General features: G+C 42.8%; 3 protein-coding genes across 15 annotated transcripts in view; 2 read left to right on the top strand and 1 right to left on the bottom strand.

The window, feature by feature from the left end:
* Positions 1 to 3,152, top strand: part of LOC110527338 (ATP-dependent RNA helicase DDX3X) — a 21,250-nt gene extending 18,098 nt beyond the window's left edge. For all 8 annotated transcript variants that reach the window (XM_036982661.2, XM_036982662.2, XM_036982659.2 and 5 more), the window contains one exon: positions 100 to 3,152. In XM_036982661.2, coding sequence (XP_036838556.1) covers positions 100 to 185 — 86 coding nt within the window. In that variant the 3' untranslated portion in view covers positions 186 to 3,152. The remainder of the gene's footprint in view (positions 1 to 99) is intronic.
* On the bottom strand, positions 1,470 to 13,326 carry LOC110527337 (UDP-D-glucose 4,6-dehydratase). 6 transcript variants are annotated; one of them, XM_090240133.1, is made up of 13 exons: positions 12,769 to 13,326; positions 12,538 to 12,604; positions 11,830 to 11,898; positions 7,205 to 7,295; positions 6,875 to 7,075; positions 6,668 to 6,740; positions 6,408 to 6,506; positions 6,243 to 6,302; positions 5,966 to 6,009; positions 5,686 to 5,851; positions 5,504 to 5,571; positions 5,275 to 5,372; positions 1,470 to 5,175 (listed from the first exon to the last, which is right to left on the bottom strand). In XM_090240133.1, exons 6-13 carry the CDS (start codon positions 6,734 to 6,736, stop codon positions 5,084 to 5,086), a joined length of 696 nt encoding a protein of 231 aa, XP_090096259.1. In that variant the 5' UTR covers positions 6,737 to 6,740; positions 6,875 to 7,075; positions 7,205 to 7,295; positions 11,830 to 11,898; positions 12,538 to 12,604; positions 12,769 to 13,326; the 3' UTR covers positions 1,470 to 5,083. The 6 variants fall into 6 exon arrangements, with proteins under 6 accessions (XP_090096259.1, XP_090096261.1, XP_021464222.2 ...); XM_090240135.1 differs by having other exon boundaries at positions 5,504 to 5,559; XM_021608547.3 differs by lacking the exon at positions 6,668 to 6,740 and having other exon boundaries at positions 6,933 to 7,075; positions 12,769 to 13,245.
* On the top strand, positions 13,320 to 21,435 carry gpr180 (G protein-coupled receptor 180). The gene is made up of 9 exons (XM_036982630.2): positions 13,320 to 13,572; positions 14,118 to 14,267; positions 14,552 to 14,752; positions 15,410 to 15,590; positions 15,756 to 15,805; positions 15,917 to 16,074; positions 16,475 to 16,666; positions 17,770 to 17,847; positions 17,939 to 21,435. The coding sequence occupies exons 1-9, from the start codon at positions 13,434 to 13,436 to the stop codon at positions 18,089 to 18,091; spliced, it is 1,302 nt and encodes a 433-aa protein (XP_036838525.1). The 5' UTR covers positions 13,320 to 13,433; the 3' UTR covers positions 18,092 to 21,435.
* Positions 21,436 to 21,522: the final 87 nt, after the last annotated feature.

Here is a 21,522-nt window from a genome sequence, read left to right as displayed (position 1 = left end):
AAGTCCAAGAGTTAGTGTTTAATTCCAACCATGCTCCACACAGTCCTAATTCTCCTAACACTGTCCTGACCCCCCCCCCCCCCCCCCCCCACATCACAGGTGGTTTTGGAGGCAACTTCTACACCAGTGACGGCTATGGAGGAAACTACTCTCATCAGGGGGGAGTGGACTGGTGGGGCAACTAAACATCCCTCCAACCCTATCCCCATCTACCTACACCCCCACCCCCCACCCCCCCACCCCCCATCGCAGTGGGTCGCGCCACGCCAAACTCACTGATAAGGAAACCACATGTGTAACCTAAGCCAGACTATATAAACCCCTGTGTAGCTTCCAAACAGACTGCAGTACATTACCAGCTGTGATTCTCTGACCGCTTATCCAAAAAATGGAGCTGAGAGACGGGGGACCGAGTGGACAGCTGACCAAGAGGAAAGCTGGAGCCACTGAGCGATTCCTAAAGAAACATGGCACCGCCAGGCTCTGGAATCATCGTGTGGCCGCCCGTAGTGACTATAGCGTATTTAGGATCTTGGGACTTGCAGTTCTTTTTTTTTCTTTCACTACAACTGCTTTTTCTTTCTTTGTAACAAAACAAACTGAGGATCATTTGTTTGTAAATGTACTGTGCCTTTAACAATTAGATTGTTTTATCTGTATTTTCTTTTAAGTGTCATAACTGGCTAAAACCTGGCCAACGAACTAAATTATATATTTTTTGTTTTGGGGTTTAAATGTGGTTTTGTTATTTTATTCGGAAGGAAAGCAAAATAAGCTTGAACTAAATATCCAACCTTGGCAAACACTGAGATGACATGACTTTTGAGTGAGTCATTTGTCCATTTGAGCTTCAAATTTGTCACAGGGTAATCTGATGGCTCAAACTAGCTCCGACCGCATGTTGCAGCCATCCTATGAGAATTCCACTATAGGTTTTCAAACCCTTGTGTGACGAAAGTGCACTTCAAGGAAAAAAAGAGTTCAAAATATTTTTCGCTCACTCTATCCTGGAGAGGAATATGGTAGTCTTCACTAAACGAGCCATTCCAGTTGTACGATTTTAAAATTGAATATTTAAATGGTATGTTCATACATACAAGCTATTTGAGCAAGTCGATGCTCTAAGTTCAGTTCCCCACTTACAAATTGTCTTGGCATTGTGGCACCTAGTGAAGCAACTTCTTCTAGCTGCCTGGTGGGTGAATTTAGTTTTTGATTGAGCTTTTTTACTTAAACATTTTGGAGGATGGAAATGGACAAATATCCATCCTTCTGAGAGAATGTTTCTTAAAATTGTCAATTCTAAAACAGCACTTGCCATATAGAAAGTGAAGTTCGAATGGTTGCCATAGGACCACACAGTAACCTGGGTGGCTTTGCTTTTTGTCAAGGCCATCCTGGGATGAAATACGCATGCAAGTGTTGTTGTTTTTTGGTCAAGGAGTTTAAAAAAATAATGCAAAAGGAAATTCTGCAGCAGGCTTTTATTTCATTACAAAATGTCGTTCTCTTACACCTTTTAATTTAGTTCTCTTTTTCAAGCTGCGTTCGAATCCGAAGGACATTCTCGGGTTAACTGTTTAAAGACACAAGCTCTTCCTCCTCAGAGAGCGTAGGAAGGTCAGAAGTTAAGGGTCAGCAATGTACAGACGAGCAAACTGAATTGCACACGTAGCAAAGGGTGATGGGAAGTGCAGTTTATTTACCAGTGCACCATTTTAAGAGGCAATGGGGTTTTCCTGTGTATGCTGGCTGGTGAATCTAGCCCACGCGACCCGGCCAAAGACGGGGGTGCTTTAACTATCCTTGATTTCTGACACAGAACCAATGCAGCGATTCTTCCCTTTGTAGGGTTGGGCTGCCTTGATGTATTATGTAAAACCACTGGCCAGTTTACTACTATAGCTGGCATCCAGGCTTCCTCCTTATATAGGAGGGAGGCCCAATGTTGGCTAGAAAATGGCATTTTAAGTGCAATAGGTATATATTCTCAGTGTGTCTGTCGTGCCTTGACATTTTGAATTAATAAGTGGTTATGAAGCAGATGCACTGACAGTATTGTGTTAATTTAAGATTGAATGGTGCTACCTAAGTTAGGTCTAGGCCCCTTTGTGATGTTACTTAACAGCCATCAAGTTTAAAAAAAAAAACATTTTATTGCACATCTAGAGTTTTATATAAATGTCTTGAGTGTGTGTCCTTAAAGCTTCCGAATTTTGTGTGTGAGGAGATTGTGAAAAACGCAGCTTGTTTACGAAAGGGGAAGGGTTATCACTATTTAAACCAGGATTTATTTGGGACCAGGTGTTAGTTCAGTAGCAGTCTGAGAATTGAGCTATTTGCACACAGATTACTAGATTCTACTTTTGCTGCTAGTTTGTGTAATTTATTAAGCATTTTTGAGAAATATTTATTTTTATAAGCCTAAAGTGATAGTTTAAGGAACTTGACCAAAAGACAGTACAAAAACACTGGCACTTGAATGTTGAATGTCAACGGTATGCGTGGAAATTTATATTTTTCGGGGTAGTGTGAGCTTTTTAATGTCAGTCATATTGGACTCAAATCAAAATCCACACCTGTTACTTCTAGTAGTACTGGCCACACCGTCTAATCAACCTTAACGTTTAATTGGCGAACAAAATTTGAAACAAACAACCAATGCCAAGGTTTGGATAAAAGTGATAACATTTTCTAAAAAATATTGTACCAGTGCAAGAAGTGTCCAGATTCTCTCCAATTCAATTTGCTTTTCCTTGTTTTTGAGGGTTTTCTTCCCTCCCCCAGCAAATGTCTGGCACATGGCAATCTTAAAGAAAGAAAACATGTGGCTCTGCTCTGTTGTTGTATTTGCATATTTGGGCCTCCGTGTGTGTTCTGTGGAGTGTGTGTGTGGTGAGTCTTACAGTAACATTGGCTGACTTGAGTCTGAAAAGTAAAGGTTTGGATGAAACGTATGAATGGAAATGTGAAGCTGCAGAGAGGAGAGGTTGGAGAGCTTTCGGCTGGCCAGACACTCCCCTGAATGCCACTGAGTCGCCCACTAGTTTGTATTTGCTTTATGTACTAGTTTAGAGGCTGTGCACTGCACGAGAAAACACCTGTGCATTTATTGTATGATTTTACCAAAATTAAAAGTTTTGACTTGCAAATACTTAACCAACTTTTGTATTTTGTCTTTGCATATCATGTGGCCGGAGTTTAACATTCAAGCCTGCGCTATGAAGTTATTTATTGACTATGATAAATACAGTGCCTTGCGAAAGTATTCGGCCCCCTTGAACTTTGCGACCTTTTGCCACATTCAGGCTTCAAACAAAGATAAAACTATTTTTTTTATGAAGAATCAACAAGTGGGACACAATCATGAAGTGGAATGACATTTATTGGATATTTCAAACTTTTTTAACAAATCAAAAACTGAAAAATTGGGCGTGCAAAATGATTCAGCCCCTTTACTTTCAGTGCAGCAAACTCTCTCCAGAAGTTCAGTGAGGATCTCTGAATGATCCAATGTTGACCTAAATGACTAATGATGATAATTACAATCCACCTGTGTGCAATCAAGTCTCTGTATAAATGCACCTGCACTGTGATAGTCTCAGAGGTCCGTCAAAAGCGCAGAGAGCATCATGAAGAACAAGGAACACACCAGGCAGGTCTGAGATACTGTTGAGAAGTTTAAAGCCGGATTTGGATACAAAAATATTTCCCAAGCTTTAAACATCCCAAGGAGCACTGTGCAAGCGATAATATTGAAATGGAAGGAGTATCAGACCACTGCAAATCTACCAAGACCTGGCCGTCCCTCTAAACTTTCAGCTCATACAAGGAGAAGACTGATCAGAGATGCAGCCAAGAGGCCCATGATCACTCTGGATAAACTGCAGAGATCTACAGCTGAGGTGGGAGACTCTGTCCATAGGACAACAATCAGTCATATATTGCACAAATCTGGCCTTTATGGAAGAGTGGCAAGAAGAAGCCATTTCTTAAAGATATCCATAAAAAGTGTCGTTTAAAGTTTGCCACAAGCCACCTGGGAGACACACCAAACATGTGGAAGAAGGTGCTCTGGTCAGATTAAACCAAAATTGAACTTTTTGGCAACAATGCAAAACGTTATGTTTGGCGTAAAAGCAACACAGCTGAACACACCATCCCCACTGTCAAACATGGTGGTGGCAGCATCATGGTTTGGACCTGCTTTTCTTCAGCAGGGACAGGGAAGATGGTTAAAATTGATGGGAAGATGGATGGAGCCAAATACAGGACCATTCTGGAAAACCTGATGGAGTCTGCAAAAGACCTGAGACTGGGACAGAGATTTGTCTTCCAACAAGACAATGATCCAAAACATAAAGCAAAATCTACAATGGAATGGTTCAAAAATAAACATATCCAGGTGTTAGAATGGCCAAGTCAAAGTCCAGACCTGAATCCAATCGAGAATCTGTGGAAAGAACTGAAAACTGCTGTTCACAAATGCTCTCCATCCAACCTCACTGAGCTCGAGCTGTTTTGCAAGGAGGAATGGGAAAAAATGTCAGTCTCTCGATGTGCAAAACTGATAGAGACATACCCCAAGCGACTTACAGCTGTAATCGCAGCAAAAGGTTGCGCTACAAAGTATTAACTTAAGGGGGCTGAATAATTTTGCATGCCCAATTTTTCAGTTTTTGATTTGTTAAAAAAGTTTGAAATATCCAATAAATGTCGTTCCACTTCATGATTGTGTCCCACTTGTTGTTGATTCTTCACAAAAAAATACAGTTTTATATCTTTATGTTTGAAGCCTGAAATGTGGCAAAAGGTCGCAAAGTTCAAGGGGGCCGAATACTTTCGCAAGGCACTGTATATTCCATTCCACCTTCATTAGTAAAACATTTACAAAAATAAGTGTTCCTTTGCACACCCACAGTGATTGAGATGCTGGTTTGACTAGTGGAGGTCAACAACCCTAAGTAAGATTAATCAATTGAACCAGATGTGTTAATACAGGGCTGGAACAAAAGTCAGCACACCCTGTAGCTCTCCAGGAACAGGGTTGGTGACCACGAATACAGGAAGAGGATCTATGTGCTTATTGGTCTCTGGTATCGGGCTCAAAGGTAATTGGTTGGTCTTCTGGTTTGACATCTGGCCAGAAGTCTGGATTCTCTTGGTACCATTTGACTGAAAAACAAATGGAGAGGATACTTTAGAGATTCCCCCCTTGTGCTAAAATATATGAAAGTCAATCTAAGGAATCCATAGAGTAATGTGTTCATGTACCTGTCCTTCTGATACCCTCTGCCCATGACACTGCAGGCTTCCAGCCCAGCCTCCACAGCTTCTCACAGTTCACAGGGTACCTCAGGTCAACCACTGGCCTTGGGTGGGTGAGAGGTTCAACAATGTCAGTGTCTTAGGAGCCAATCACACAGCTTTCCTTTCTCACACTGGTTTCCATGGCAAAGACATGCTCAAAGTGTTTAATGTGATCCCCTTATACTTCACTCACCGGTCAGGCACAAACTCCAGCCAGTCGTCCAGTTCTGCATCAGGTACATGCCTGACCTGTAACACACACTATTAGCAGATGTTTTTCAGTGGCTCAGTAAAGAGGACTACAGAGTGACCAGACACACACTTCATCCACCATCTTGATAAATTATCTGGCTAGTTGAAAGATGGGTTTCCTACCATCTTGATAAGTTCTCTGGCTAGTTGAATGATGGATATCTCGAAGTCGGTCCCGATGTTGTAGGTTTCTCCCACCGTCCCCCTCTCCAGGATGGTGTGGAATGCTTCAACGGCATCATCCACGTACAGGAAGTGGCGAGATTGGGGGCTGGTCCCTTGGATGGTACTGTGGCAGAGAGGAGCATGGGATATGTAGGCTTTATTTGAAACAATAACATATGAAGTAAAATATGCCCAGTCTGGGATGATGTCAGTGCTCTCTTAAAGTTGAAGTATTTACCATTTTTTGTTCAGCTGAAGGAAGGACACGAATTTTGGAATGACCTGGGGGTAAAAAAAAAAGAAGTTTGTTGAAACATCTTAAAAGACCAGACACACAACAGAAATATATAGAACTGTGGTTCACAACCTGGGGTACTTGAGAAGACTCATGAAACCATAGGGTTACTGGTAAAATGCACACTAGAGGGTACTCCGGGCAGAGCAAAATTCAGTTGGTGGTACAGTAATGGAAAAGGTTGGGAACCACTGATATAGAATATAGATACTATATTGACCTTCTCCAAGTACTGTCTGGGTCCATATACATTATTGCTCCTTGTTATTATAACAGGAAACTGAAAGAAAAAGCCAAATATTAATACAAAATAATACAAATGTGTACATTCCTCACAGAAAAACGTGGTTATAACTGTGGTATGTCTGGTGACAGTATTTACTACCTTGTGTCTCTCCCTGTAGGACAATACAAGACACTCAGCAGCTGCTTTAGACACAGAGTATGGGTTGTTGGGTCTTCTTGGGCTGGTTTCATCTAATTCCTGCATGGGGGTAAAAAATACCATTTTTTACACCGGGGACTGACAGTACTGCAGACAAAGAACCTTAAAAAGTGGCAAAAGAAGTGGAGAAGTGGCACCCAAAAACTTGGAGTTCAAATGTAAATGTGGCATACACCTTACAACAAGTTGAGTGGACTGACCTTATACAGACTCTCTCCATACACCTTACAACAAGTTGAGTGGACTGACCTTATACAGACTCTCTCCATACACCTTACAACAAGTTGAGTGGACTGACCTTATACAGACTCTCTCCATACACCTTACAAAAAGTTGTGATATTTATGTCAGGATATCAGTGAAAATGATATGAGTGAACTGACCTTATACAGACTCTCTCCATACACCTTACAAAAAGTTATATTTACATCAGGATAACAGTGAAAATGATATGAGTGGACTGACCTTATACAGACTCTCTCCATACACCTCATCTGTACTAATGTAAATAAACTTCTCCACCTTGGCCTCAAAAGCTTCTTTCAGTAGCACCCTTGTCCCCTCCACGTTCACCATGTGGTATCTGGACGGCCATACGAAGGATGTCTCTGAAAAAGGGGCACAGAAACATATGGATGAATGTCTTGCTCTATGGGTCACTGAGTGTTGTCAACAATGCCTTTGATTGTTTTGGCATGGTAACAACACAATCTAAATAGTAAAACGTAATTTCTTACCAACATGTGTTTGAGCCGCAAAGTGAAAGACAATGTCGATGCCTTCTGTTGCAAAGATGTGGTTTACCAAGCGTGGATTGCATATATCCCCCTGTTAAAGAAAAGGGACAAACCATGACACATATTCAAGCTAACAGTCTTTATGATTTTTTTAAAATATATATTTTTTTACAATAAACACAAACATACACAGACAAAAACAATAACCACACAATATGTTGCTTGTATCGCTTTTAAGACTCTGCCCCGTATGACTTCAAATTGTCTTCTTGTGTTTCTGTCCTAGACAGATTTTTTTTCAATGTTTAAATAATAAAGCATTTGATTCTTTCATTCTCTTAACGTTGGAGTATCATTATACTGCCAGTATTTAAGTAATATTTTATTCAATATAATTGCCCAACCCATTCGGTATCTGACCACACCCCTATATGCCATGTCTTGAAATATGCAGAAAGACGGATTAAAAGTAAACTTACATTGTACAACTTCTGACAACTATCTTTCCAACTCCACCCATAACTTTTGAACAATAGCACTCCCAGAAGGCATGAATTACTGAGTCATTGTTAGTTTTACACTTAAGACACAACTCTGCCGTTGTGCTGTAGAATTTGTGAATTTTGTCTTGTATAATACATTGTATACATTAGTTTATACTGGATTAAGCATATATTGTCATTAACTGTAATTTTGTTCATTATGTTTTTCTAAGACATTGTTAGTTCATTAGGCTTTTTTTGTGCAAGGTTTTGTATATACACTGCTCAAAAAAATAAAGGGAACACTTAAACAACACAATGTAACTCCAAGTCAATCACACTTCTGTGAAATCAAACTGTCCACTTAGGAAGCAACACTGATTGACAATACATTTCACATGCTGTTGTGCAAATGGAATAGACAACAAGGGGAAATTATAAGAAATTAGCAAGACACCCCCAATAAAGGAGTGGTTCTACAGACCACTTCTCAGTTCCTATGCTTCCTGGCTGATGTTTTGGTCACTTTTGAATGCTGGCGGTGCTTTCACTCTAGTGGTAGCATGAGACGGAGTCTACAACCCACACAAGTGGCTCAGGTAGTGCAGCTCATCCAGGATGGCACATCAATGCGAGCTGTGGCAAGAAGGTTTGCTGTGTCTGTCAGTGTAGTGTCAAGAGCATGGAGGCGCTACCAGGAGACAGGCCAGTACATCAGGAGACGTGGAGGAGGCTGTAGGAGGGCAACAACCCAGCAGCAGGACCGCTACCTCCGCCTTTGTGCAAGGAGGAGCAGGAGGAGCACTGCCAGAGCCCTGCAAAGTGACCTCCAGCAGGCCACAAATGTGCATGTGTCTGCTCAAACGGTCAGAAACAGACTCCATGAGGGTGGTATGAGGGTCCGACGTCCACCGGTGGGGGTTGTGCTTACAGCCCAACACCGTGCAGGACGTTTGGCATTTGCCAGAGAACACCAAGATTGGCAAATTCGCCACTGGCGCCCTGTGCCCTTCACAGATGAAAGCAGGTTCACACTGAGCACATGTGACAGACGTGACAGAGTCTGGAGACGCCGTGGAGAACGTTCTGCTGCCTGCAACAACCTCCAGCATGACCGGTTTGGCGGTGGGTCAGTCATGGTGTGGGGTGGCATTTCTTTGGGGGGCCGCACAGCCCTCCATGTGCTCGCCAGAGGTAGCCTGACTGCCATTAGGTAGCGAGATGAGATCCTCAGACCTCTTGTGAGACCATATGCTGGTGCGGTTGGCCCTGGGTTCCTCCTAATGCAAGACAATGCGGCTGGAGTGTGTCAGCAGTTCCTGCAAGAGGAAGGCATTGATGCTATGGACTGGCCCGCCCGTTCCCCAGACCTGAATCCAATTGAGCACATCTGAGACATCATGTCTCGCTCCATCCACCAACGCCACGTTGCACCACAGACTGTCCAGGAGTTGGCGGATGCTTTAGTCCAGGTCTGGGAGGAGATCCCTCAGGAGACCATCCGCCACCTCATCAGGAGCATGCCCAGGCGTTGTAGGGAGGTCATACAGGCACGTGGAGGCCACACACACTACCGAGCCTCATTTTGACTTGTTTTAAGGACATTACATCAAAGTTGGATCAGCCTGTAGTGTGGTTTTCCACTTTAATTTTGAGTGTGACTCCAAATCCAGACCTCCATGGGTTGATAAATTTGATTTCCATTGATCATTTTTGTGTGATTTTGTTGTCAGCACATTCAACTATGTAAAGAAAAAAGTATTTAATAAGAATATTTCATTCATTCAGATCTAGGATGTGTTATTTTAGTGTTCCCTTTATGTTTTTGAGCAGTGAGTATCTTTTCCTGACTCAAATAGGATTCCCTCAACATTGCTCTGATGTCCAAAAGCTTTCAGGTCAAAATTTCAAGATATAAAACCTTTAAGTTGCATTTATTTGAAATTGTCTACATTGGTCTGTCCAAAATGTATTTTTAATTCTGTCATGGAAATAATTGTATTTCCTATTCCCGTGTAATTTATGGTTTCTATGCCTTCAATTTTCCATGTGGGCCAATTTATCAGTGAACTCTGAAAAGCTATCCAAGGATTGTTCCAGAAGGAGTGAAATTGGTTCTTGTAGAATAAGTTTCATTTTCTTCCATGGTGTTAGTGTTGTTAACTATGAAGTTGTTCATGTTCTTAGCGCCATCCTTTGAAAACAGACACGTAAAGAAAATTCTGGGGAAGAGCATGCGCATCTTCAATATGTACCCATTGTTCCTCTTTACTGTGCTTAATAACATGTTGCAAGTAAAAGCCTTGGGTGGCGAGTTGATACCATTCCAAATCTGGAAAGTTAAAAAACACCCTCAGACTTAGGAAGATGTTAAACTATCATTTTTATTCAGTGGTAATTGCCCATATGAAGTGTGTTATGGCCGAGTATACATTTGTAAATAATGTCTTTGGTGGGTTAATTGGTATATAACTGAAAATACACAGAACAAAAATATATGTATGTAAAATGTTGGTCCCATGTTCCATGAGCTGAAATAAAAGATCAGAGAAATTATCCATACCCACAAAAAGATGTTCTCTCGAATGTTGTGCACACATTTGTTTACATCCCTGTTAGTGAGCATTTCTCCTTTGCCAAGATAATCCACCTGACATGTGTGACATATAAAGAAGCTGATTAAACAGCATGTCATTACACAGGTGCACCTTGTGCTGGAGACAATTAAAGGCCACTCTAAATTGTGCAGTTTTGTCACACAACACAATTCCACAGATGTTGAGGGAGAGTGCAATTGGCAGGCTGACTGCATGACTGTCCACCAGAGCTGTTGCCAGATAATTGAATTTTCATTTCTCTACCGTAAGCCGCCTCCAATGTTGTTTTAGAGAATTTGTCAGTACGTCCAACTGGCCTCAACTACTGACCACATGTATGGAGTCGTATGGGTGAGTGGTTTGCTGATGTCAACGTTGTGAACAGAGTGTTCCATGGGTGGCGGTGGGGTTATGGTATGGGCATAAACTCCGAATAACGAACACAATAGCATTTTATTAATGGAAATTTTAATGCACAGAGATACCATGACAAGATCTTGAGGCCCATTGTGCCATTCATCTGCCGCCATCACCTCATATTTCAGTAGGATCATTTTGATTTTATTTGTACCTTTATTTAACTAGGCAAGTCAGTCAGGAACAAATTCTTATGTACAATAACGGCCTACCCCAGCCAAACCCGGACGACGCTGGGCCAATTGTGTGCCATCCTATGGGACTCCCAAATCACGGTCAGATGTGATACAGCCTGGATTCGAACATGGATTCAACATTCCACAGGCCAAAATCAACAGCCTGATCAACTCTTTGTGAAGATGTGTCATGCTGCATGAGGCAAATGGTGGTCACACCAGATACTAACTGGTTTTCTGATCCACACCCCTACCTTTTTTTTAAGGCATCTGTGACCAACAGATGCATATCTGTACTCCCAGTTATGTGAAATCCATAGATTCGGGTCTAATGAATTAATTTCAATTGACTGATTTCCTTACATGAACTCTAACTCAGCAAAATCTTAGAAATTGTTGCATGTTGCGTTCATATTTTTGTTCAGTAAAATATAAAACTTTGGGAGCTATGCCATTCCAAAGTGGTTAATCTAACTGTAAGATTTATGGTGAGATTGTTCCATTTAATTAGATATGCTTTCATGTTGTTGAGTAATGGGATAAAGTTAACTTTATATATTTGTTGTTTGTTGTCACTTATTAAGTATCCTAAGTATTTCATCTTTTTTATGGTCCACAAAGGATTGCTGTAGTTCATGAGTTATTACTTTTATAATTGCCATTATTTCAGTTTTTTTCAATGTTAATTTCATATCCTGAGATTTTTGAGTATATTTTGAACAAGGGGGACATTGAGTTTAAAATATTAGTCAGGTATATCAGAAGATCGTTGGCAAATTAGTATATATTCCTGTTTATCAATACCTGTTACATTTGAGTCCTGTCTAATTATTTCTGCAAAAGGTTCAATTGCCAGTGCAAACAGGAGGGGAGAGAGGACATCCCTGTCTCGTGACACTGGCACTCCATACACAGTGATGTTACATAACAGCAGGACTTGGCAGTTCTCTCACCCTGATAAAGGTGTAGTTCTCATTCTCCTCTACAGACTCCAGGTTCCTGAGATTGGAACAGTAGTCCAGCTGTACGGGACCAGGAAAAGTTACACAGTCACTCCCAGGAAATGATGACAACTTGGAATTCTGCAGTCACATAATGTGGTAGTTAGGGTGTATGGGAAATAAGCTTCACATCGTTTTTTTCCCCACATACACCGGATATGTGCAGTGAAATGTGTTGTCAAATCAAATCTTATTGGTCACATACACATATTTTGCAGATGTGATTGCGGGTGTAGCGAAATGCCTGTGTTCCTAGCTCCAACAGTGCAGTAATATCTAACAATACACACAAGTCTAGAAAAAGTAGAAGAATGGTATTAAGAAATATAGAAATATTAGGACGAGCAATGTCGGAGTACGAAGTATAAATATATGGACAGATGGACTACTGTAATTATGGACAGTATATGGATAGAATATGTAGTATATCTGAAGAATACGTAGGATAGAATAGTTTATGTACAGCAATAGTTGAATAGGATAGACCTTGACTATAATACAGTATATACATATGAAATGGGTAAAACAGAATGTAAACATTATTAAAGTGACCAGTGTTCCATGTCTATGTTGCACCTTGGCGGCAAAGGGAACAAGAGGCCCCAGCTTGAACAGGGCTTGAATCTGTCTGACAGGAAAGCACATTTAGCTCCTACTCACATTGTCAAAGTTGATGATACGCCAATCTGGGTGCCTGTTGACTAGGGAGCAGACAAAATGGGACCCACTGTATTGGGAAAGAGTTACAGATGAAACATGTATAGTATGCAATGAAATCTCATATTTGACATACATTGTAGATTCAACTTGCTTGTTTTCTGTAGTTTAAGTCTTTGTCAGAACAATACTGATTGTCATTATGATGATGATGATTTGCTAACTGTTACTTACATGAAACCTGCCCCTCCAGTCACCAGGACCGTTTTGACAAAGTCCATCCTCGCACAACCTGTTGATGTCTCCTCACAACTCTTCTCCTGGATCTTCAGTTTTCATTGAAGCCCAAAGGCGCTTGCCTAGTGACATAAATTATGCCTACCTTAGCTAGCTAACTAGCTTACCTGTGCTGGAGTGTGTCTTATTGTTGAGTAAACGAGAGATAATCTCATAAACTATAGGCGGGAACTGATTTTAAGTGATTGAGGCCATTCTAAAGCGAAGCACATCGACAACACGTTAACGAACAGCTAGATTACATTACTCAGATGTTTGTGTTGTCACCAGTTCATGTCAGAAGCAGTTGATACAGTAGAAACCAACATCAGCAAAATGTAATGTGCAACTTTTGCGACAGTCTTTTGTCGCTTTATGGCAATGTTGACACGTATCAGAGGCCTGCGTTGAGTTGGGCCGTTTTAGTGCCCACCCTTTTATCGCTCTCTGATTGGCTTGCAGCTTTGACGTGGGTAGACGTCCTTTTATGATTAGGTGAAACCTAAATCAATCAAACGTTTCAGTGCAGATGGAACTCACCCTTTTTGACGAGATCATTCATTGTTGTCGTACAATAAATCACCTTCTTTATATCTAATTTGATACGTCGCTTTTAGGAGACAATGTATCCGTTAATGTTCACATTTACAGCCTTCTTACTATGCATTCCAGCTACATTTGGAAAAACTGTGTCGGGAGTTTTCAAGAGCGATGCAGCCAGAGAGCAGAATGGACAGTACATCACAAAATTCATGTACAACGGTATGTGTAGCAGTCTGAAGCTAGCGACAAATTCTGGAGGGAGGCTTGTGTGGATGGGTACACATGCACCAAGATGACGTGATGCGTTTTATTATTTGATGTTTTATATAGGCTATAATTGCAATGCTAATGTACATACGGAAACAACAGAACATGTGTTCTTAGTCTGGAAAGTGCTAATCTCGTGCATGGTGTTATTGGGTTCAAAGATCAAATCACATAGGCCTATGCAGTGTCTTAATAATAGGTTGGTTCAGTCTTACATTAGACCCATGAGCATCGGCAATGTCATTCTGTGCTCAGGTACAACATGTTGCCAAATGTGATTGCCAGGCAGTTCATTCGAATCAATAGAGCGCCTTCCTTCATCACAGACGGTCTGCATATTCTGTAGGTTCGATTGAAACCAAATCCTCTGAAAGGTGGATTTAGTGTCCTGTCAGATCTCTTCCCTCTTTCTCTCTCTCCTCCCCTCTACTTCCACTACCTCTTCTTCTCTCACACCCTCTCTTGTCTCTCCCTCCCTCTGTCTGTCTCTTCCCCAGTGGGTAGGGGTTTGGTGGTGTGCAGGCTGGAGAATGCTACCCTGGCCATGGAGAAGGAGTCCAGACTGCTGCTCTTCCCGGAGACGGAGGACGGCTTCGACATCGACAACCTCAGCTGCCACGACCGCCTCTCCAAGGCACAGCTCTCCAGTGAGTGTGTCTCTGTGACTGTCACATGTATTGTTGTTTGCATTCATGTCCCGCTGGCTCGTAGTAAACATGCATTCATAAACAAGAGGCATTTGGGAAAGTGGCATAAATACCATAATTTACAGGACATATTCTGAATGTACTTGCAGTATGTTGCATCTGCATATGTAACCAACTGGTTATCAAACCTTTGGTCGTTTGCATGACTTATGGCCACATTAGCCCTCTGAGCGAAAGCCTAGGCCTTGTCTCCCTCCTAACGTTGTTTCCCTCTCTCTGCTCAGTCCGTCTGAGTGAGGAGGAGCACAACCAGAGCATCCCCCACCTTCACTCCCCCACGGCCTGGATGGCGCTGTATGCAGACCGCTACACCTGTGGGGAGGGGGGCATCATCCCTGCCCACGGGGACCTGACCTTCACCATCCTGCTGTTCAACCCTGACTCGGCAGGCAACCCCCTGGAACACTTCAGCGCTGAGGAGGGAGGTCAGTACATGCACATACTTTAATATATGCATTTGGTGCACTGTAAATCTCTTTGGATGAAAGTGTCTGCTAGTCATAACACACAATTTTATACTTCTAAATTTAAGATATGACTAGGGCTCCAGACAGGACTGTACTGAATGCTTGACTGAATGCTTCTTACCCCTGCCCCCCTCTCCCTCCTTCCTACTCCTGTCCCCTTGACCCCCCCCCCCTCCTTCCCCCCTGCCCCCCTAACCTACCCTCCTTCCTGCCCCCCTAACCTACCCTCCTCTCTGCCCCCCCAACCCACCCTCCTCCCTGCCCCACGACCCACCCTCCTTCCTACCCCCCGACCCACCCTCCTTCCTACCCCTGACACACCCTCCTTCCTACCCCTGACCCACCCTCCTACCTACCCCTGCCCCCCTGAACCACCCTCCTTCCTACCCCTGACACACCCTCCTACCTACCCGACCCACCCTCCTACCTACACCTGCCCCCCTGAACCACCCTCCTTCCTACCCCACCCTCCTACCTTCTCCGTTCCCCCCTGACCCACCCTCCTTCCTCCCACTGCCCCCCTAACCCACCCTCCTACCTACCCCTGGCCCCCTGCCCTCCTCCTCCCTATACCCCGACCCTCCTCCCTACCCACTTGACCCACCCTCCTACCAGGCCTGCATAGTTTCTACTGTCTGCTGATCCTGGCCTACTTTGTGGCATCCTGTATCTACATTCAGCCTCTGTGGATGGCCCTGAGAAAGGGTGGGCCCATGCAAACGGTGCTGAAGGTGCTCTCCACAGCCTTGGCCCTACAGGGGATCTCTGCCCTCTTCAACTACATCCACCTGGCCAGGTGAGTGAGACTCAGTCCCAGTCATTATTACAGTCACCTTTCAGCAGCCCTGTTCAGGTTTACATCAGTTACTGTATTACAGGATTATCCTGTATTTCAGGATATTTGGATAAGTGAATATCAGTCTTGTTGTGTAAAAACACACCTGTCGCTCTCGTTCCACAGGTATGCCAGGGATGGAGTGGGGATTCCTATCATGGGCAGCTTGGCTGAGTGTGAGTGTTATATTCTCACTCTGTCGCTCTTGCTTCTTTCTTCGTATTGTCTTTTGTTCTTCCTTTGTGACTGTGCTGACTGTTGCCTGTTGTTGTTCTCCCATGCTGCAGTCTGTGACATGGTATCCCAGGTGTCCATGCTGTACATGCTGCTGAGTCTGTGTGTGGGCTGGACCCTGAGCAAGAACAGGAAGCCCCAGAGCAGACCTCTCCAGTGGGACTCTTCCCCCGCTTCCAAAGCCCTCGCTATGGGAGGGGTCGTCACACAGGTCAGAGCCTCATCAGCCTATCCATGACCTTTAATCCCTTACCCCAAAATACTAAGCCCTGACCCTCACACTAACTTCCATCTCAATGGATACAGTAGTGCCTACTACTCGCACTAACCTCTACTTTGCTCACACCATCCCCTATCCTGACCAATACTGTAACACCCTATCCTGACCAATACTGTAACACCCTATCCTGACCAATACTGTAACACCCTATCCTGACCAATACTGTAACCCCCTATCCTGACCAATACTGTAACCCCCTATCCTGACCAATACTGTAACCCCCTATTAACTCTCAATTTCCCCTTTGGGATCAGTCAATAAAAACGCATTCAATACCAATGACCTAAATACCTTTCAACTGACTCCCTGTATGTCACTGCCGGACCACTAGGGGGTGCTACTGCTGTGGGAGCAGTATGAGGAGACGGAGCACCACAGCTACCACGCCCAGCGCAGCATAGCGGGTCTGTTACTCATATCTCTACGTATCATCCTGGCCTTGCTGCTGGCCTCCGTGCTCTACACCATCATCAGCACAGAGAGGAGCGCCCTCAAGAGAGACTTCTACCTCAGCTTCGCCAAGGTAGGTGTAGAAATTAGAGGTTGGCAGATTAATCAGAATGGCCGATTAATTAGGGCCGATTTCAAGTTTTCATAACAATCGGAAATCGGTATTTTGGGGCGCCGATTTAAAAAAAAAATATATATATATATTTTTAAAACACCTTTATTTAATCTTTATTTAACTAGGCAAGTCGGTTAAGAACACATTCTTATTTTCAATGACGGCCTAGGAACAGTGGGTTAACTGCCTTGTTCAGGGGCAGAAGGACAGATTTTCACCTTGTCAGCTCGGGGGAGCCAATGTTACAGTTAACTAGTCCAACGCAATAACAACCTGCCTCTCTCTCGTTGCACTCCACAAGGAGTGTTAAGCAAAAGCAGTAAGCCAAGGTAAGTTGCTAGCTAGCATTAAACTTATCTTATAAAAAACAATCAATCATAATCACTAGTTAACTACACATGGTTGATGATATTACTAGATATTATCTAGCGTGTCCTGCGTTGCATATAATCTGACTGAGCATACAAGCATACAAGTATCTAAGTATCTGACTGAGCATACAAGCATACAAGTATATGCGTTATATTGTGCGTCAAGCATTGCGCTGTTTATGACTTCAAGCCTATCAACTCCCGAGATGAGGCTTGTGTAACTGAAGTGAAATGGCTAGCTAGTTAGCGCGCGCTAATTGTCGTTGTGTTGCTGGTTCGAGTCCAGGGAGGAGCGAGGAGAGGGATGGAAGCTATGCTGTTACAATGGCAGTACTAAAGTGCCTATAAGAACATCCAATAGTCAAAGGTTAATGAAATACAAATGGTATAGAGAGGAAATAGTCCTATAATTCCTATAATAACTACAACCTAAAACTTCTTACCTGGGAATATTGAAGACTCATGTTAAAAGGAACCACCAGCTTTCATATGTTCTCATGTTCTGAGCAAGGAACTGAAACGGCTTCTATAGTCCTCCAATAATCGGTATCGACGTTGAAAAATCATAATCGGTCGACCTCTAGTAGAAATACAACACAGAATAGCTGGTAACCCTTTCCATGTGTTTATAGTGCCATCTACATTGCATTATAATATTGGTTATTCCAGTCTCACTAGTTTGTTTCTCAGGGTTGTTTTATCTGGTTCCTGTGCCACCCTGTGCTGGTCTTACTCTCTGTGGTTTTCAACGAGCATCAGAGAGAAAAGGTGAGAGGATGACACTCTATAGAGATATATATTGTACTGACTCATTCGGAAGGTTTTTGGTGTTGATGTTTGTGTGTGTCTGTGTTTCTAGGTTGTGACAATCGGTGTGATTCTATGCCAGGCTATCTCGGTGGTGATCCTCTACCAGCTTTTCCTGTCTCGTAGCTTATACTGGGAAGTATCTTCTCTCTCCTCTGTCTCACTACCCCTCACCATGTCCAGAGGGGGCCGGGGACGCTACTGACCCCGCGTGCAGGGGGAACACTTTCACTGTGACACACGCCGAGGGCGAAGGGATACACTGTGACACCTGCAGTTAAAGGGACAATACTTCCACTCCTCTCTGCTCACTCACGGCGAAGGTTCCCCCACAGACGGGTGAGGAAAGAGGAGGGTGGGATGAAGAGAAGTAGGAAGTTCACCCACAAATATAGAAGAGAAGGGGAATGATGGCCTGCTCATGTAGCTGGATAGCACACCTATTTAATAGCCTCCCAAACAGGATGAGAGTGAGACCTGGGTTTAAGCGCACATAAAGTATGTATGTAAATGAGACTCATTTGTTAGTATACCACAGATGTGGACACAGGTAACTGCCAAAATAATGGAAACCCTTGAGTAAAAGAGGGATCCAAAGTATATTAAAAGCAGGTGCTTCCACACAGGTGTGGCTCCTGGGTTAAGCAAATCACATCCCATCATGCTTAGGGTCACGTATAAAAATGCTGTCTGCCATGGCTGTGGCCCTACAGGATTACAATGCCCCCATTCACAGGGCACGGGTGGTCACTGAATGGTTTGATGAGTATGAAAACTATGTAAACCATATGGCCGTCTCAGTCACCAGATCTCAACCGGGGACAGTGTTTTCCACCACCACCAACAAAACATCAAATGATGGAATTTCTCGTGGAAGAATGATGTCGCATCCCTCCAATAGAGTTCCAGAATTTATGCCAAGGTGCATTGAAGCTGTTCTGCCTCGTGGCACAACTCCTTATTAAGACTCTTTATGTTGGTGTTTTCTTTATTTTGGCAGTTACCTGTATGTTAGTCTTATTTGTAGTATGTATGTGTGAACTTGTGCTTCACCGTTTTATTTTGAATGTCAAACTTGGGCTGGATTTGATGTCTCTTTTTCATTTTCTGACGGAGTATAAGACTCCCAAAATGTTTAATAGGTTTATAATAGATTACAACGAAAGGTTACCGATTGTCAAATTCATTGCCGATAAAGATATCCAGGCGCGGACTGAAATACCGTTGATCCATAGAGATATGGATCCATGTTCAGTGTGGTAAATCTCCAACCAATAATTTAGTCTGATCTTAACTTCACACTGTTTTACTGCCGTTTCATTCTATTGTCGTCAATTGATCGTTCTTTCTGCGAGCTTCAGGTTTAGGGTGTGCTGAGGCTATTACAGAAATCACATGGAACTCATGGAATCTTTGTGTCATCCCCAGCACTCCACCACTGCAGCTAGTTGCATGTGTGAGAATCGTATTATTATTTTTAGTTGTGTACTTATCGAATTATACTTGAATATGAACGCTTGGTATTGTTTTGTCTGACATTGGAGCTAGACATGTGCAATGTTTAAATGTAGCTTTATTTTCTTTCTCAATCGTCGTAAGTGCCTGAGAAGACAATCACTTTGCTAGTAGAGAAGGTACCTGTGTTTGTCTATGAAAAGATGGGTTTCACATTGACATACATGACCAGTCTGATAGTTAAGTTATGCGGAGATATTGAGGGGAAAATGGTCAACAGAGCAGTGACTGTGTAATGTTCCTATTAAGCATGTTTATAACACTGTTTAAATTCATTACTGTATACTTTTGTAAAATAAGTCTTTATCAATGTTAATGCAATACAAGAAAATGTCTGCAGGGGGCAGCAGTTCTCTTGATCTGTTACAGTAGCTTATGTTGACCAGCGTTTCTCAACCCTGGTCCTCCAGTATCCCCAACGGTGAACATTTGTATTGTAACCCTGGACAAGCACACCTGATTCAACTTGTCAACTAATCATCAAGCCCTCAATGAGTTGAATGAGGTGTGTTTGTCAAGGGCAACAACGAAACAGTCTATTTTTTTAGCAAAGACACTGCTGTAGACTACTCTCAACCAATGCACACTCAAACCATAGAAGTGACCAGTGTCTTTGCTCAAACTGCCTGCATTCACATTCAACAACTAAACGCATGATAATTCTGGATAATTCAAACATTGAAGGACAAACCACGAAATGTCCACCTCCACGCTCCACCTTGAGTACACAAACAGTTTTACGGCTCTCCACTTCCTCAAACGGATCTGAGAGGCTAATATCAAACACTAACATCAGAGCTAAGCCAAGTCAGTCTCACTTTATTTGGGTAGTTGCTTGCAGATAGATAATCATCTTTGGTTGGTCATTGTTTTCGGTCCGGCTGCTATGGATTCCAGTATGTGACACTAAATAGGCCAATATAAATAGTAGCCTACACAACACAGTCAAAGTTGTGGAAACATGTTGTGGAATGTGGTTAAACTAACCCCAGACTTCTAAACAATGAAAAGGGGAAGAGTCGTGTTACTGATGTTTCTCCACTACCTGCCTGTTGGCCTGTTTTCTGGTTTGGTGGTTTCAGAGTCACTGTTAGTTAGCTGGTTATAATCCTTGTTTTCTGTATGCTCTTCTTTCACTCATTTTACCTCCATGTTGCAAAAGATCAAGAACATAACATGAACTATGATGGCTGTGTTTACACAGGCAGCCCAATTCTGTTATGTTTTCACTAATCTGTCTTTTGACCAATCTGGAAAAGATCTGATGTGATTGGTCAAAAGACCAGTTAGTGTGTGGGGGGGATCAGAATTGGGCTGCCTGTGTAAACACAGCCTATATGGCACTGAACCTTATATGAATTAAAACTATTTGAGAATGGTGGGCTATTAGTGACAATGAGGACTAGGCCAGGAGCAAAGTAGTGCTCACTCCCACACCGGTCCCATACTGCTGTTTAACCAGGTGCTCCTGTGCTGGTTTACACACATCAGTGGCTCCCTACAGACCAGACCATGGCGTCCATCTTGGGTCTTTTCAGGACACTGGTTACCCACTGGGCTATTTCTGACCTCAGGCCCACCAGGACACTGTGGGCTGAGGGGGATGAATACACATAGGACTTATTTTCCTGCAATACCACCACTAACTAACTCCCTTTCTTGTATTATGCAAATAGTCTGACAACAGGAACGTGCTTGGGCTAATACTGTAACATTCATTTGCACCTTTTTTGACTCTACCACAGAAAGTAGTACCAATTCAGGCAGTACTATTCCATTACAGAGGGGACTTCTTTTAATAGTGTTCCTTTAGATAAGGGGGTTTCTATGTATTCTATATCTAGGTCAGGTAGAGAGTAGAGTAGCTGGCAGCCTGAAACCACAGGCAAAGATGGACAGTTTCTGTTAATGTATTTGAAATACTTATTTGAATTCTGAGTATTTTGCCATTTGACTTGGGCTGAACTACAAGCCAATGTATTTTCAAAATGCTGTAATTTGGATTGTCAAAATAAAAACTACTTCTCTATACCATTTTTGATAGCGTTTCACATTTTGTGGTCCCTCCTTCACCCTGCATTGGTATCAGAAGTCTGATAGCACTATGGTGTGATACAATTG

The sequence above is a fragment of the Oncorhynchus mykiss genome, chromosome 7 (assembly GCF_057628025.1).
Source record: "Oncorhynchus mykiss isolate SJ-2025 chromosome 7, ASM5762802v1, whole genome shotgun sequence".
NCBI lineage: Eukaryota > Metazoa > Chordata > Actinopteri > Salmoniformes > Salmonidae > Oncorhynchus > Oncorhynchus mykiss.
The sequence above is the reverse complement of the archived record's forward strand: the minus strand, read 5'-3'. Positions and strand labels throughout refer to the sequence as shown.